Genomic DNA, 15,770 nt, shown 5'->3' with positions numbered 1-15,770 from the left:
TTGTCATTCCTCTATATGTCAGTTGATTTTTTTCACATGCACATTTAAGGATCTTTTCCTTATGTTCGATTGAAGAGAACTTGATAATCATGTGTTGTGGTGAAGATTGTGGTCAACCCTATTGGGAGTTCTATGTCCCTCCTTGATGTTGTTTCCTAATTCTTTCTCCAGCTTAGGGAAATTTTTCTTTATTAGTTCTTTCAGTACGTTGTTAAACACAGCTTCTATTTCTGTACCTTCTGGATCTCCCATGACTGTTATAGTAGGCCTTTAATAATGTCTCTTAATTCTTTTTTGATTTTACATATTTATTTGAAAATATGCTGAAAGCCATCAAGAATTTTTTACCTTGGGCACAGTGTGGTGGCCTAGAGGCTAAAGTCCTCGTCTTGAACTTGGGATCCCATGTGGGCACTGGTTCTAATCCCAGTGGCCCTGCTTCCCATCCAACTCCCTGCTTGTGGTCTGGAAAGCAGTCGAGGATGGTCCAAAGTTTTGGGTTCCTGCACCCGTGTGGGAGACCCGGTAAAGCTCCTCGCTCCTGGCTCCTGGCTTTGGATCAGTGCATCTCTGGCCATTGTGGTCACTTGGGGAGTGAATCATCCGACTGAAGATCTTCCTTTCTGTCTCTCCTCTTCTCTGTATATCTGACTTTGCAATAAAAATAAATAAATCTTAAAAAAAAGAATTTTTTTCTTATTTCAGTGGGATCTTCACTGATATCATGCAAATTGAGTGCTGCTAATCCAGCAGGGCGGGCAGTTCTTTGTCTGGGTTCAGCTTCTAAGCTCCTGGGGAACTCCCCTTCCCATCTGGCTGCTGGTGGAGTTCTGGCCACTGGTGGAGTTCACATCTCTGCTCGCTGACTGCTACTGGGATATCTGGGCACTACAACACCACACCATTGTCTCTGCTGCTTTTCCATGTTCGTCATTCTCCAGGTGCCCTTCTGCTGTTGTTCTGTCCTCTCCTATGTCCTCGAATGTGCCCTCTCTGCTTCACCTTGGCTAATGTTTCTCTGTCTGTTTAAACATGTCTTTACCCTATTCCACCATCTTGATTCTCCTTTTTTCTATTTCTATATAATGAATAGATTTCACATTTTTATAATTTTATAGTACAAATTTAGAACCAGAGGGGTTCCACCTTCTTTCCCTCTCCTTTCCTGTCTTCTCCTTCTTTTTTTTTTCTTTCAAATTATTACAGTAGCATATCTGGTAACCTCAAAATAACAAGCTTAAGTTTCCTATTTGGAAAAGGTGAATGACATAGCGAGTAGAGGAAAAAGAAATAATGTAAAATAAAAGTAATCTAAGATAAAAATGGCCCAAACTGAGCTGATACGAAGCTAGGAACCAACAGCTTCTTCTTGGTCATCCATGTGGGTTCAGTGGCCCAAGGACATGAGCCAAACCCTGCTACCTTCCCAGGCAATAAGAAGGGAACTGGATCAGAAGTGGAGCAGACACGGCACCAATGAGCATGGGATGCTGGCAATATTGGGTAGAAACCTTAGCATACTGTGCCATGGCACTGGCCCCTACTTTCCAGAACTTTTTTTTTTAAAGATTTATTTATTTTTATTGAAAAGGCAGATATACAGAGAGGAGGAGAGACAGAGAGAAAGATCTTCTATCTGATGGTTCACTCTCCAAGTGAGCTGTAACGGCTGGAGCTGAGCCAATCTGAAGCCAGGAACCAGGAGCTCTTCTGAGTCTCCCATGTGGGTACAGAGTCCCAAGGATTTGGGCTGTCCTCAACTGCTTTCTCAGGCCACAAGCAGGGAGGTGGATGGGAAGCAGGGCCGCCAGGATTAAAACCGGTACCCATATGGGATCCTGGGCGCTTGCAAGGTGAGGACTTTAAGCACTACGTTATCGCGCCAGGCTCCTTTCCAGAACTTTTATGATTCAAGTTGTGAATGATTTTTCCCCTCAATACTAAATTCCTTATTCCTGTATTCATATTTGATTAGTTGCAAATAAAAAATTGTCCTTGAATTTTATTGATTTCAGTAAACAATTTCTAGTTTTATTTATTGTTGCTGAGTTTTTTTTAAAAGATTTATTTATTTTATTACAAAGTCAGATATACAAAGAGGAGGAGAGACAGAGAGGAAGATCTTCCATCCGATGATTCATTCCCCAAGTGAGCCGCAACGGGTCAGTGCACGCTGATCCGAAGCTGGGAACCAGGAACCTCCTCCAGGTCTCCCACACGGGTGCAGGGTCCCAAAGCTTTGGGCCGTCCTCGACTGCTTTCCCAGGCCACAAGCAGGGAGCTGGATGGGAAGTGGAGCCGCCGGGATTAGAACCGGCGCCCATATGGGATCCTGGCGCGTTAAAGGTGAGGACTTTAGCCGCTAGGCTATGCCGCCGGGCCCTGTTACTGAGTTTTGATACAATAATTCCTCTTAGTTAAATATATGAAGGACCTGAAAATATGTGGAAACATGTTCCAAGGTTTATTCACATTCAAAGAGTTATAAGATTGGAGTTTCTAGAATGCTAAACTTTTTAATAAGTAAGATATTTCTATGCAGCACTGAGATATTTAAAATGGTCTTTCAAAGTTTACTAAAATGATCTGAACTTAATATTTTAAGATAGTATAAGAACAATATCTACCAAACATTTCTTGTAAACAAGAATGCTGTTGGTTTTTTTTTTTACCTATTTTAATTCTCATTAAAGCCATGTAGTATTGGTTGGTATATCAGAAATGCTTGATACTGGATGTGTTTCAAATTTCAGAGTTTTTTGAGTTTTAATATTTGTATTTCATCAGTTCTGTAGTCCAAACTGAAAATTAGAAACCAGACATTTTCTAAAATTTGGAGCTTTAGTGTAAGAATGCTTAACTAACACTATTGTTTATTCTCATTGATGTTCAGTGGTTTAGAGAAGTTAAATTGCTTAGTATCACACATCTACTAAATGGTAAAACTGAAATGCAGTTACTTGCCATATGGTTGCACTGCTAATGATTTAACTAGTATATTCTTTTCTAGTGCCAGTTGTGGAATAAATATGGACATAATTTGAAGTTAATTTCCAAAGCATGTATTCAGCACAAGGTTAAGCTCGGTAAACAAACTCAGTGTCATATGGACAAGTTAGACGATTGGGCATTTGACACAATAGAAACTGTGACTAATGCATTAACATGTAAAGATGCTCACATTTCCACTACTTATCAGTAATGGTGCAGTGAGTTAACATTTCAAACTCATAAGACTGGTAGCAAGTAAAGTGATTGAACATCACAAGAATTAAAAAATGTAAATGGTCAACAAATGCATGAAAATGGTTCAATATTGCTAGCCACTGGACCCCCTCCCCCCAAAAAAAACCAAAACCAAAATAGGTATCATCTCACTCTAGTTAATATGGCCATCACTCATTAGAAAAAAAAAATGACAAATGCTGGCAATGCTGAGGAGGAAAGAGAACTCATTTTTAAAAATAAGATGTATTTATTTATTTTATTGGAAAGTCAGATATACAGAGATGAGGAGAGGCAGAGAAAAACACTCCCCAAGTGGCTGAAATGGCCAGAACTGAACCAATCCAAAGCCAGGAGACAGGAGTTTCTTTGGGTCTCTTAGGCTGGTGTAGGGTCCCATGCAGTTGCAGGGTCCCAAGTCTTTGGGCCATCCTCAACTACTTTCCCAGGCCACAAGCAGGGAGCTGGATGAGAAGCGGGTTGCCTGGACATGAACTTGCACCTGCATGGGATCCTGGTGCCTGCAAGGCAAGGACTTTAGCTGCTAACCTGCCACATTGGGCCTGAATAGGGAACTCTTACACACTGTTGATGAGAATGTAAATTAGCACAGCCATAATGGCAAACAGTTACCTAGTTTCCTCAGAAAACTACAGGTAGCTCTGCCCCTTCTGATTATATGTCCCGTGGAAATGAAATCAGTATATGGAAAAGGTGTCCACACTTTCATGTTCCTGGCAGCACTATTTATAATTTCTAAGGTACAGGTGTAAGTGTCTTTCAACAGATGAATGGATACAGAAAATATATGTGTGTTGTGTGTAGATGTGTGTCTCTCCTGTGTATGTAGTTTTAGTAACAGTTTTTCACCGGGGGAAAGAAATGAAATCCTGACCCTGGCAGCAAAATGGATAGAACTGGAATTTTTACGTTAAATAAGTCAGACACAGGAAGACAAAATTCTCTCAAATGTGGGAGTTGGTAATAATAATATATTAACCACATATAGTAGATTAGGTCTGATGCTAGAATATGGAAGGCATAATGAGGGAATGCTGAATAAAGGATACTAAACTATAAGGGTGAAGGGAACAGGTTTTGGTATTTTTGCACAGTGGATTAACTGTGGCTCATGATGATACAAAATATCTTGTGTAAAGAACTGAGTGAGTGGACCTGGAAGGCTCCAATCACAAAGATAAGGAAACATGCTGGTTGCCTGGAAACAAAAAATACTGTAGGATATGGATTTAAGGAAACTCATTGTTGGAATTTAATTTGTTTATCTGCTTTCAATATGTAGGATTGTTCAAGTTGTGCTTTCTTAGAGCGTAACAATCTCCTTTGAGTTAGCTGCACACAAAAGCAGCAGAAGCAAAGAAGTCTGGGGACCCTGTGGAGACTGGGGTTCCTTTGAAGGCCTTTCAGGGATTTTTGTGAAAGCTCTCTTTATGGCAATAGCTTGGTAGTCCTTTTTTTCCTGAAGCTACATTGCAACAGTTTGTATGTATAGTAAACAGAGGAGGATGTGATCTTGTGGAATGTGGAATATGTTCAGGAGCATTATAATACTGAAATGGGGGGATCTTTGTATGCATACTTCCCTGTAACGTTTTAAACAAATTGATACCTTTTTTCCCCTTCACTCAGTGGGTCTTCCTATCTAGGCGTTTATTCTGATTGTATGTGTTGTGGTGGGAAAGTTGAAATGCATAAAAAGTCTAATTAGAAAAATGGTGGCCTCTTGATATTTCCATTAGTTGTGTTTATAAAGTCACGTTGAAAACTGAATTGCCTGATGCTGAACCATTGATTGGGGGTATATATAGGGTTAGGCTTCTATGTGCCTCTGATCAGAATATGTCAAATGATTGAAATATAAGTATTTTATGTGTGTTTGTAAGTCAAACACACACATATGTATGTATTATTGATTCTTAATATTGAAATTATGGGCAACAGCACTGTAACTGATCTCCAAATGAAGCATATCACATGTGCAAGTATTGTTTTTGTAAGGTTCATCACAGAAACTTTGCACTTATGAACAATAGACAACACTGGAACATTATGCTCAGAGACCCTTTTGAAGCAGTGAAGTCAGCAACCAAAATGAGAAACGCATGAGACTAAGTGGACTGTGAGAAGGACGCTTAGCGATTGAGAGCCGAGACAAATGGCAGAGCGTCAGCTTGTTTGATCTCACATGGAAATATATGCTCTCTGTGTCTCAAACTGTTGTGCTTTCCATGCATGTCTGTAACTGACTGGAAAAGTGCCACAGCTATTGATTTGGGGGTATAAACTTTAGTGAGTAGTTGAATTTACAAATAATGAAGCTAAAAGTAATAAGGATTGACTGTATCTCTTTTAAAATCATTAGCCAGAACTTGGACTTGTTATTTGTTCCTTCAGTAGCCCTGGCCATAGGAAATGGGATTTTCCCCCCTAGTTAAACCTATCACAATTAATTCCCCAGGAACTGGCAACCTACCCTGCAATCAAGAGCACTCTGTTTTCTGACTTAACAAATAATAGTTCTCTTGCTAGGAAGGAGTGGGGAATTGTTATGTTAACAATGACTACAACGTGTGTGATCCATCCTTTAGCATTTGAAAGAAGTGCAGTGCCTTATGTTGTAGTTAAAAGAATGAATCAGCCAATGAATAGCATGGCCAGTTGATTAAAAAAATCCTTTGATTTCTGTCACATCTCACTTATTAAATATTCCTACATCTCTGTCTAAAATAAAAAAAAGATTCAGTTGAAATCAAAGTAAAAGCTAACACAAGAGAACATAGAAGTTTTATTTTGAGTGAACTTCAAGTTCATATAAATCAAAGAAAATGATAATATATGAAACATCACATGAAACTGGAACCTTTGTTCAGAAGAGGCTCAGTAACATAGCAAATGTATTTCCTCCATTTAATATCAGTTCTTTGTATGACATCAGTTTTAAATTGTAGAATATATTAAATCCAGAAATGAGTCTTTTATACAGTATAATGTTTTTATTCCTTTTACCTTTTAAAAAAAGATGTATTTATTCATTTGAAAGGCATAGATAGAAATGAGAACCAGAGAGTGAGAGAGCTGGAGAATGAGAACCAGCCCAGGGCTGAAAGAAGCCCAAGCCAGAAGTTATGTGAAGGTGATTATTTTGAGGCCATAGGACCACCTTATTATTGAGCATGCCACCTGATCACCATGATCAGACACTGAAACCACTGCATTAACCTTTATTAACTCACATCCATTGACTGTTAGTAGATAAAGGTTCTCTTTATAGAAATGAGAACTTTTTAGTTAACTGCAATACATTGACAGGTATAATACTTTTTTTCCATGTCTCTTAAGGCCTCATAAAGTTTCTTTGGGACCAGGTCAGCATGATGCTATTTCTGTATAAACTTATTATGTACACATTGGTAGTTGCAATTGCTGTGTTGGTTCTGTCTCCGGCCCCATCTCCTACATAAACCAAAGAATGCTGTAGCCTAGCCCAACCCTGCCTACCCCACACTTTGCCTTCACGTACACCAGTGGGAACTGCAACCTAGTCAGAGTGACCTAGTCAGAGTGACCCTACTAAGCCCACCCACAGCCCATGTTCCTGTGTATGCTATGTACAGCAGATTGGTCCAATCTGTCCCACATCCCATTCAGCTCTTGTACACATCAATGGGTGTTGAGGCCTAGCTTAACCCAACTTACCCCACTATCCAGCTTGCATTATATCTGCGGGTACCTCCACCTACCTAACCAGGCCCACCCTCAGCCCTGGTTTCTATACTCATCAGTGGGAGTTACAGCTCATCAGAGAGGTAACCATAGTTTTCCTAATAGGCCACTCCCAGCCCCAGATCTTTCATTCTTCAGGTGGTTCCTCAGTCTAGCGTGACATGGCAAGTCCCAGCACTTACCACCTGATACTGTGGCAAAGCCCAAACCTACCTGCACTTACTGTGGCTCATGCATGTACTGGTGGATACAGTTGGTTAGCCCATCCTGGCTCTCCCACCAACCCAGTTCACATGCAGGCCAACAGGTGTTATTGCCCTGTCCGGCCTGGTCAGCCTCCAGTCCCAGTTCTCATGCTCGCTGGTGGGAGCAGTGGCCTGGCAGAGGAGCCCATGCTGCTCCCATACCTGGCTTGTACCCGACCCCCCTGGTCTCATGTGTATGGTTGGGTGCTGTGGCCCAGTCTGGCATGGCCAGCTCACCTTCGTATTTGCCTGTGGGTACTGTAGCCTGGCTCATCCCAGTCTGCCCCCAGTTTCAGCTCATGCTGGTGGGTGTTGCAGCCTAGCCAAGCCTGGCCAGCTCTCAGTCCTGGCCCAAATATGAACTGGCTATTACTGTAGCCCAATTTGGCATGTTTTGTGCCCCATCCTGGTTTCAGATCTGCCAGTGGATGTTATGAACTGACTCAGCCTGACCTGCCACCAGACCTGACTCACATGTATGCTGGCAGCTGCTGTAATCCGGCCTGGGCTGGGCTGCTCCCAGCCTTGGTTCTCGCGCTCACCTGCAGGGACTGCGTCCTGACAGAGGCACTTGGTCTTCTCCCAGTGGTATATCTTACACACATCAGTGAGTTCTTGGCCTAGCCTGATTTGGCCCATCTCATGTCCTGACAGGAACAGTAGCTTTACCCAAGCCACCTACACCCATTCCAGTTCTTACTGTTGGATGTTACAGCCTAGCCACACCTTGTCCACTCCCAGACACAGCTCTTGCACGGTTCAGTGGGTGCTGATACCAACTTAGCCTATCCTACACCAACTTTGGTTCTTATGGGTACCAGTGGGTACTGGAGTCTGACCCAATCAGATAAATCTGAGACCCAGTCCACACCCATGCTGAGGGACACTTCAGCCATGTACAGCTCATACCATCTCCCCTGTTCTGGCTTTTGTGCTCACCAGTGGGAACTACAACCCAGCCAATGCATTCTTTTAGCTCCCCAGCCAGGTCTGTTTCCAGCCACAGATCTTGCATGTGCCAATGGTTGCTCTGACCCAGTTCAGCATAGCCCATCCCCCATCTTGGTCTTTGCCATTGGATGCTGTGGCGTGGTCTGGTGTCCCAACTCTTGCTGGTGGGTGCTGCCCCCATTCCTGGCTCATGTACACTGGTAGGTGTGATAGCCTAGCCCAGCATGGCCTGCACTTTTTCCTGGCTCCTGCATATGCCAGTGTGCTAAGGTTTGACCCAGTCCTGCCTGGTTCTCCCTCCACCCCCAAGAACAAACCCCTCGACTTGTTGATATGTGGAGCTGCCTTGCCCAGGTTGACCAACACCCAGGCCTGAATCACATTCTCACCAATGGGAACTACATCCCACCTGGATTTCTAAGGTGTTTGCCAGTATAAAATCCTGAGATATTTTTGAGTTTGTTGTTTAAAAATTATAATTTTTTATATATATATATATATATATACACACACACACACACACATTATTCACTTAGTTATTTTTGGCTTTCTCCATTGAAAAGGAATCCATTCTTCATGTGTTTTTTTTTAAAGATTTATTTTATTTTTATTACAAAGTCAGATATACTGAGAGGAGGAGAGATAGAGCGGAAGTGGAGCTGCCGGGATTAGAACCAGTGGCCATATGGGATCAAGGCGAGGACCTTAGCCATTAGGCCACGCCGCCGAGCCCCCATATGTTTTTTTTTTTTTAAAACAGATTTATGTGCTGATTTACTTGAAAGGGAGGAGAAAGAGAAGGAGGAGGAAGAGAGGGCAAAAGGGATCAGGGATGTCCGTCTGCTGGTTCACTCCCCAACTTGCTGTCAAAGTCACATCTCTCTCAAGTTGAAGCAGAGTCAGGAACTGCATCCAGGTCTCCCACATGGATGATTGGAAGCAAAGTGTTTGGGCCACCTTCTGCCTTTCCAGACCCATTAGCAGGAAATTGGACCAGAAGTAGAGCAGCCAGGACTCAAATTGACATTCTAAAATGGAATGCTAGCTTTGCAAACAGTTGTTAATGTACTGTATCTCAACTCTCTCTCTCTCTCTATATATATATATGTATTTATACACAGTTTAGCATGTTCATTTGAAAAAGAGAGAAAGTGCACACACACACACACACACACACACACAGGACAAGAGAGAGCTCGTCACTGGCAGTGGCACAAACATTTGGGCCATATTTTGCTGCTTTTTCCCGGCCATTAGCAGGAAGCTGAATTGAAAATGGAGCAGCCAGGGCATAAACTGGTACCTGTATGGGATGTCAGGTTTATACGTGGCAAATTTAACCTGATATGCCACAATGCCCATACCAAAAGACAAGTTTATTTTGAAGTGAAAAGTTATGCAGGTTAAAAAAATACTTATCTATAATTGTATCTAACTTCATAATTACTGCATTGAAAAACAATTTTGCTCAGTTTTTGTTTCTTTCTGTTTCAGTAGCTTAGGTTCTTAGATAATTCAATTATAGCCCGCCTTGTATCTGGAAGACAGGATGCTTTTTCCTAAGTCATTGTGTTTAAGGATGATGAGTATAGTAAGAATTTTCTCAAATGTAATACTCTTCTGTAGCAACCTGATTTTCATAAAGCAAATTATAGGAAATTTTGCATTTTTTAGAGGATGGATCACTGAAGATCCTAATGTTTGGTAAAAATTAAATTTAGTAATATATTTGAAAGTAGTTTACTGCTGTTATCTCTGAAATGCAAGAGAAAGGGAAAATCACACATTTTAAATTCAGTTTTCATTCAGAAATTATAGTTCTGAATGGATTAGTAAGATAGTCACTTTGCAAACAGGATATATTTGCAGTCTGTGGAGATTGTATCTTCATCACTGCTCTTCTGAGACCACCATTCTTTGCCTTATAATATGCACATACTTTTAAATGCAGCTTTGTTTTCCAGTTGTATCCTAGGAGGATGCTCATAATGAAAGTATATGAGAATTGAAGCACATTTTTTTGTGGGGGTGGGATTTGAAGAGTATAGATACTTTCAACTAGATGACACTTGTTTTGAATTTCATATGGGGAGATTATAAGTGCAATTTTTAAAATCTAGATGAAAATCTATATAAATTTTGTTAAAAAGAGCATTAGTGATAATGATGTTGAATGTTGTTAATACCACTTAAATACTTAACTGTATGCTTAAAATGGTTAAAATTATAATTTCTCTTCACGTATGTTTTACCCTAGTTTTAGAAAAGAACACTTCTTATGTAAATATCTCACACTGAAGTTGAGAAATCTTACAGGAACATTTATATGGAAAGAGCATAATGTATTGGCTTTAATATGTTGATTTGTATTTTCGTTCAAAAGCCATATATATATATATATATATATGCATCTCACTCTTTTTCTAATGTGGAATTAATTTTTTTTTATAGGAAGGAAAAGCTGATGCGATGCTCTCAGTGCCGAGTTGCGAAGTACTGTAGTGCCAAGTGTCAGGTAAGACTGCTCAGCTGTTGGGCCTGGAGCAATAATCTAGTGGCTAAATCCTCAGGTTGCTTTCACTGGGATCCCATATGGGTGCTGGTTTGTGTCGTGCCTGCTCCACTTCCATCCAGCTCCCTGCTTTTTGGCCTGGGAAAGCTGTTGAGGATGACCTAAAGCCCTAGGACCCTGCATCCTTGTTGGAGACCCAGCTGAGGCTCCTGGCTCCGACTTCGGATCAGCTCAGTTCTGGCCATTGTGGCGTGAACCAGTGGACAGAAGACCTTTCTCTGTGTAAGTCTAACTTCCCAGTAAAAATAAATTTAAAAACAAATACTGCTCAGCTATGTGTAAGATAAATTTTCAAATTACTGACTTTTAAAAAAGATTTATTTATTTTTATTTGAAAGTCAAAGTTACAGAGAGAAGAGAGACACACAGATTTTTCATGTGTTGATTCACTTCCCAGATGGCTTCAATGGCTGGAACTGTGTTGGTACAAAGATAGGAGTCTAGCTCCTCTGGGTCTCCCATGTGGGTGCAGGGGCCCAAGGACTTGGTCCATCCTCCATTGCTTTCCCAGGCCATAAGCAAAGAGTTGGATGGGAAGTGGAGTAGGCAGGACTTGAGTTGGAGCCTATATAGTGTGCTGGTTTTGCAGGGGGAGGATTAACTTGCTATGCCACAATGCGTTCCCCAAATTACTTACTCTCAAATATACCTTCCATAATACCTTGTAGTCTATTTTCATTTCTTTGAATTTTTGACTTATTTTTGCTTGTTGTTTTTCCTTCAGTTTTAATATTAATATATGGTATAGGATAAGAAGTTCTAGTTTCTGCATGAAAGGAAATATCTACTGTCCATCTTCTTGTTCTTGATCTCCTATCCACGTATCTTTGCCGGTACTTCCTATGTGAGCACATTAATCTATATCCTGTGTTTAAAAAACAGAGAACATGTTCTTCTGGCATGAATTCGCATATGTCTTATTTGTGTTTTGCTATTATCCCTTGATTTATTTAGAGGGCTATGATGTATCATCGATTCACAGTAGTCATGATTTCCCATTTAACGCATCGTTATTGCATTTTCAGTATTTTCCACTGCCATAACCAGCAATATCTGATTTAGGACAGAGAGGGCCACTTCAATAAGGCAGAGAATCTTGAACAGTTTATCCTTTGAAGCTTCTTATTCAGAGGCTCCAAAAAAGCTTATCTTGCAACAGTGCTTCTGGAAAAGATAATTTCTTCAGGGAACTACCTTCCTATTGTGTCCTTCATTGTCCTAAGTAAGTAAAGCTTTCACCTTAGCAACTCTGACTGGAGGCTGAATGGTGAGACTCCATGTGAATAGAATTCTTTGTGTCCATTAACACACTAGTAATGCATCTAGCATCCATTTAGCAATTATTTTTATAAATATTTATTACTTTCTTTATTTGAAAGACAGTGTTGCAGAGACAGAGAGAGAGAGAGAGAGAGAGAGAGAAAGAAAGAGAAATTTTCCATCTACTGATTCATTCCCAAGTGGCAACAACAGTTGATGCTGGGCCAAGGAACTTAATCTCTGTTTTTCACATGGGTGCAGGGGCCCAAGTACTTGAGCACTTGAGCCATTTTTTTCAGTTTTCCCCAGCACATTAGTAGGGAGCGGCATCAGAAGTGGAGCAGCTGGAACTTGAACTGGCACTGATAGGGAATGCTGGCATTATAGGAGGCAGTTTTGCCCTTTGTGCCACAATCTTGGCCCGACCAGTATTAATTTATGCAATTTAATGCATGGCTGCAGCCTAATTGTAGAGTAAGTTCATCCTAATCATGTTAGTGAAGGGATATGAAGGGTCTTTAGAAAGGTCATGGAGGGTCTTTTTTTTTTTTCCACTTTTCCTCCTGCCACTATGGCAGGGGGTAATGGTCTTTTCTATCTCAAAGCCCCCTCCCTTCGCTAGGATGGGAGCCTTCTTTCTCAGCTTTTCTAATAAACCTTGCTTTAAAACTAAAAAAAAAAAAAAAGGTCATGGAAATGAATATTTTGAAAAGATATGCATGCATTTTAAAAATTTACACTAAAATAAAAAATTTATACTATTCATTTTATTTTCCATTAATTTTTTGAGGTAAGATTTTATATATACATTTTGAATTTTTCATGACCATGTCAGGTTGCCTGCTAAGAATTTGAGTTAATTTATAAGTACCATTAATGCATTCTGAATTCCTTAAAGGATGTATAATTAACAGTTAGCATGACCTTTTCTTCAAACTTACGATTAGCCATTTAGTAAAAAATGTAATCATACTCTAATGAATTATATTACCAATTCTAATTGGAGGTTTTGTGTCTGTGTCACCTTCTCCTCACCATTCACCCATCCTTTTGTTGCTTGTTTTGTGTGTGTGTGTGTGTGTGTGTGTGTGTTTGTACACTTACCCAAAGTTCCTTCTTTTCCATTTAAACAGTGTGTGTTGTAGTAATTGTCTAGCTCATGTTCTTCTTTTAAAGAACAGTGTATAAATGAAATTATTTCTTAAAAATATTTGTTCATTTGAGAGCTAGAGTGACAGGATAGGGAGGAGAGAAGAGAGAGAGAAAGTGAGAATGTATGAATTTACCATCCACTGGTTCACTTCCCAAATGGGCCCACTGGCTGAGCTGAGTAGGGCTGGAGCTCACTCTTGGTCTTCCTCAAGGGTGGCAGGGACCCTGGGTACTTGGGCCATCATCTGTTGTCTGCTCAGGCAAATTATAAGGGAAGTGGATTGGAAGCTGAGCATTTGGAACTCAAACTGCCCATGAGATATTGACATTGTCTGCTGTAGTGTAATACCAGCACAAAACTAAGTGAGTTCTATATGAAAGAAAAAAATATAAAAAATTATGAGTGATTCCAGATTTTAATGCTAATTCTCTCATTTGTGAATTGAACAGTATCAAGGAAAACAAGCTCTTTCTAAATTTTACGTAATAATAAGAGCTAGTTGTTTATTTGCTTACTTGCTGTGTTTTAGGGGCTTGTTTATCCCATTTACTTTTGCAAAAATCATGTGAGAATTTGGTACTATTATTGTGCTAATAAGGAATCTGACAATAGAGAGGCAGGAAACTTCCCAAATGGTGTAATTATTGATTTTGGAGTTTGGAAAATGACCCCACATACTCAGATTCCAGACTTTGAGGTTATAAGCCCATATTTTGTTCTTGCTCTAACATTCTGATTAGCTCTAGGTTTTCTTTCGTTCTTTTTTTTTTTTTTGAAGACTTATTATTTGAAAGGCGAAGTTAGGGAAAGAGCAACAGAAATCTTCCATCTGCTGGTTCCCTCCCCAAAATGGCTCCAAGCACTGGAGCTGGGCTGTCTGAAGCCAGCAAGCAGAAGCTTCTTCAGGTGTCCTGCCTGAGTGCAGGGGCCCAAATGCTGGGCCATGTCCCACTGTTTTCCGAGGTGCATTAGCAGGGAGCTAATTGGAAGTGGAGCTGCTGGGACTTGAGTAGGCACCCATGTGGGATTCCAGTTTTCCCAGTGTTGGCTTTACCTGCCATGCCATAATGCTGGCCGAGGGCTAGTTTTTCATCCTCTTTTATATTCTTTCATTTTCTGATTTTTTGACAAAGATGTATTTTCAAGGAACACAAAAGAAAAAACAATTTTCAGATAAAAGGTTAATAATAATACCTTTCGAATAAAATTGAGGGAATTTAAAAAATACTGAATTATTTTCCTCTCATTTTGTAAATCAGATATTCACCAAAATGAGCAAGATTTCAGATTTACAGAAGAACTTGAAACAATAACAAAAATTGTGGGGAGCAGCCGACCCCACATGGATGAGGGGCTTCAAGATGGCGTCTGGCCGAGTGCCAGGAGGCGGGACTTGTCCCGCCAGTGGGCAGGCAGGAAGTCACAAGGATAGGCTAATTCTCCCTGGCTGCGATTGCTGGCCTATCAGATAGTGCCCCGTGGACCACGGGCAGAAGTGATTGGTGGAAGAACTTTATATAAGCAGTTCGCTTTCGGCAATAAGGCCCTTTTTGGTTCGTCGGCCTTTTTTGGTTCACCCTCTCTTTTGGTTCGTCTCTCTCCCTTTTGGTTCGTGACATTCTGGTGGCCCTTCCGGGGGGAGTACAGAAACGGAAAGAATTGGGAAGAAGGGTGGTGGAAAACGGGAGGAAGGGTGGCGAAGAAGCGGGTGGGAAAGCTTAGACAGACGGAGACAGGAGCAGTGGAGAAAAGGTTTTAAAATGCAGCCGCTTTTGCCAGTTTTTCCCGGACCCCCAAGAATATTCCTCGTCATTTTAGTGTCGCTGCAGGGCGGCGACAAAAAATTAATAATAATAACAAAAATAAAAAAAAACAAACTCCTACAAATTTTAGAATGGCTGTCAACTGGTGATGTTTTAGCTATTTTATTCATGTGGAACTAAACCCACTTTGGATTAAGCAGAATACATGTAGAACTAATAAATTATCATATTATTTGAAAATAATGTTTTACATGTGCTTTCTTTGTTATTGTAATGACTTAAACATTTCTTTTACTTTTCCCTATTTTTATGAATACTCACACTTTTTTTCACTGCTTCTTCCCATTTCTGTAGTATACTAAAGGGGAAAAAGCCATTATTTGATTAGAATGAGTGCAGGGAATTTGGCAAGTAGGTATGTCATTTTGATTCATTATAGGGCATGTATTTTTACCACATAAGTGAGCTTTATACTGTCTGACCAGTAATAATGTCATTGTTAGATATACTGTGGTAGGTAATGGGAAAATAGAAAGATGAAAGCTATATACAATGTCAGTGGGAGTATGAGTGCTGGGGGTTTGGGTGAGTGTAGAGGTAAGAGTCAGAGATTGCCTAAAGCATATGCATTTAAACTGCTCTGTTTACCTCAGCTTTGAGCTACAACAGTTAATATTGCAATTATGCTGTGTCCCTATAATGCAGCCCAAAATTATACTGACAAACTGGACTGTGAGCAAAAATGAACCAGAAGCTAAAGAAATAGGTAGTATGTGCATTTGATGCATAAAATCTAAAACACGGGGGATATGTTGGCTTACTTGCTCTACCTTTGGTACTGGGGCTGTGCTCATCAG

General features: G+C 40.4%; 1 protein-coding gene across 2 annotated transcripts in view; it reads left to right on the top strand.

The window, feature by feature from the left end:
• SMYD3 (SET and MYND domain containing 3) overlaps positions 1-15,770 on the top strand; it is a 632,714-nt gene that overhangs the window by 106,765 nt on the left and 510,179 nt on the right. For both annotated transcript variants that reach the window (XM_004578490.4, XM_058669436.1), the window contains exon 2: positions 10,617-10,680. In XM_004578490.4, coding sequence (XP_004578547.1) covers positions 10,617-10,680 — 64 coding nt within the window. The remainder of the gene's footprint in view (positions 1-10,616; positions 10,681-15,770) is intronic.

The sequence above is a fragment of the Ochotona princeps genome, chromosome 10 (assembly GCF_030435755.1).
Source record: "Ochotona princeps isolate mOchPri1 chromosome 10, mOchPri1.hap1, whole genome shotgun sequence".
Classification (NCBI taxonomy): domain Eukaryota; kingdom Metazoa; phylum Chordata; class Mammalia; order Lagomorpha; family Ochotonidae; genus Ochotona; species Ochotona princeps.
The sequence above is the reverse complement of the archived record's forward strand: the minus strand, read 5'-3'. Positions and strand labels throughout refer to the sequence as shown.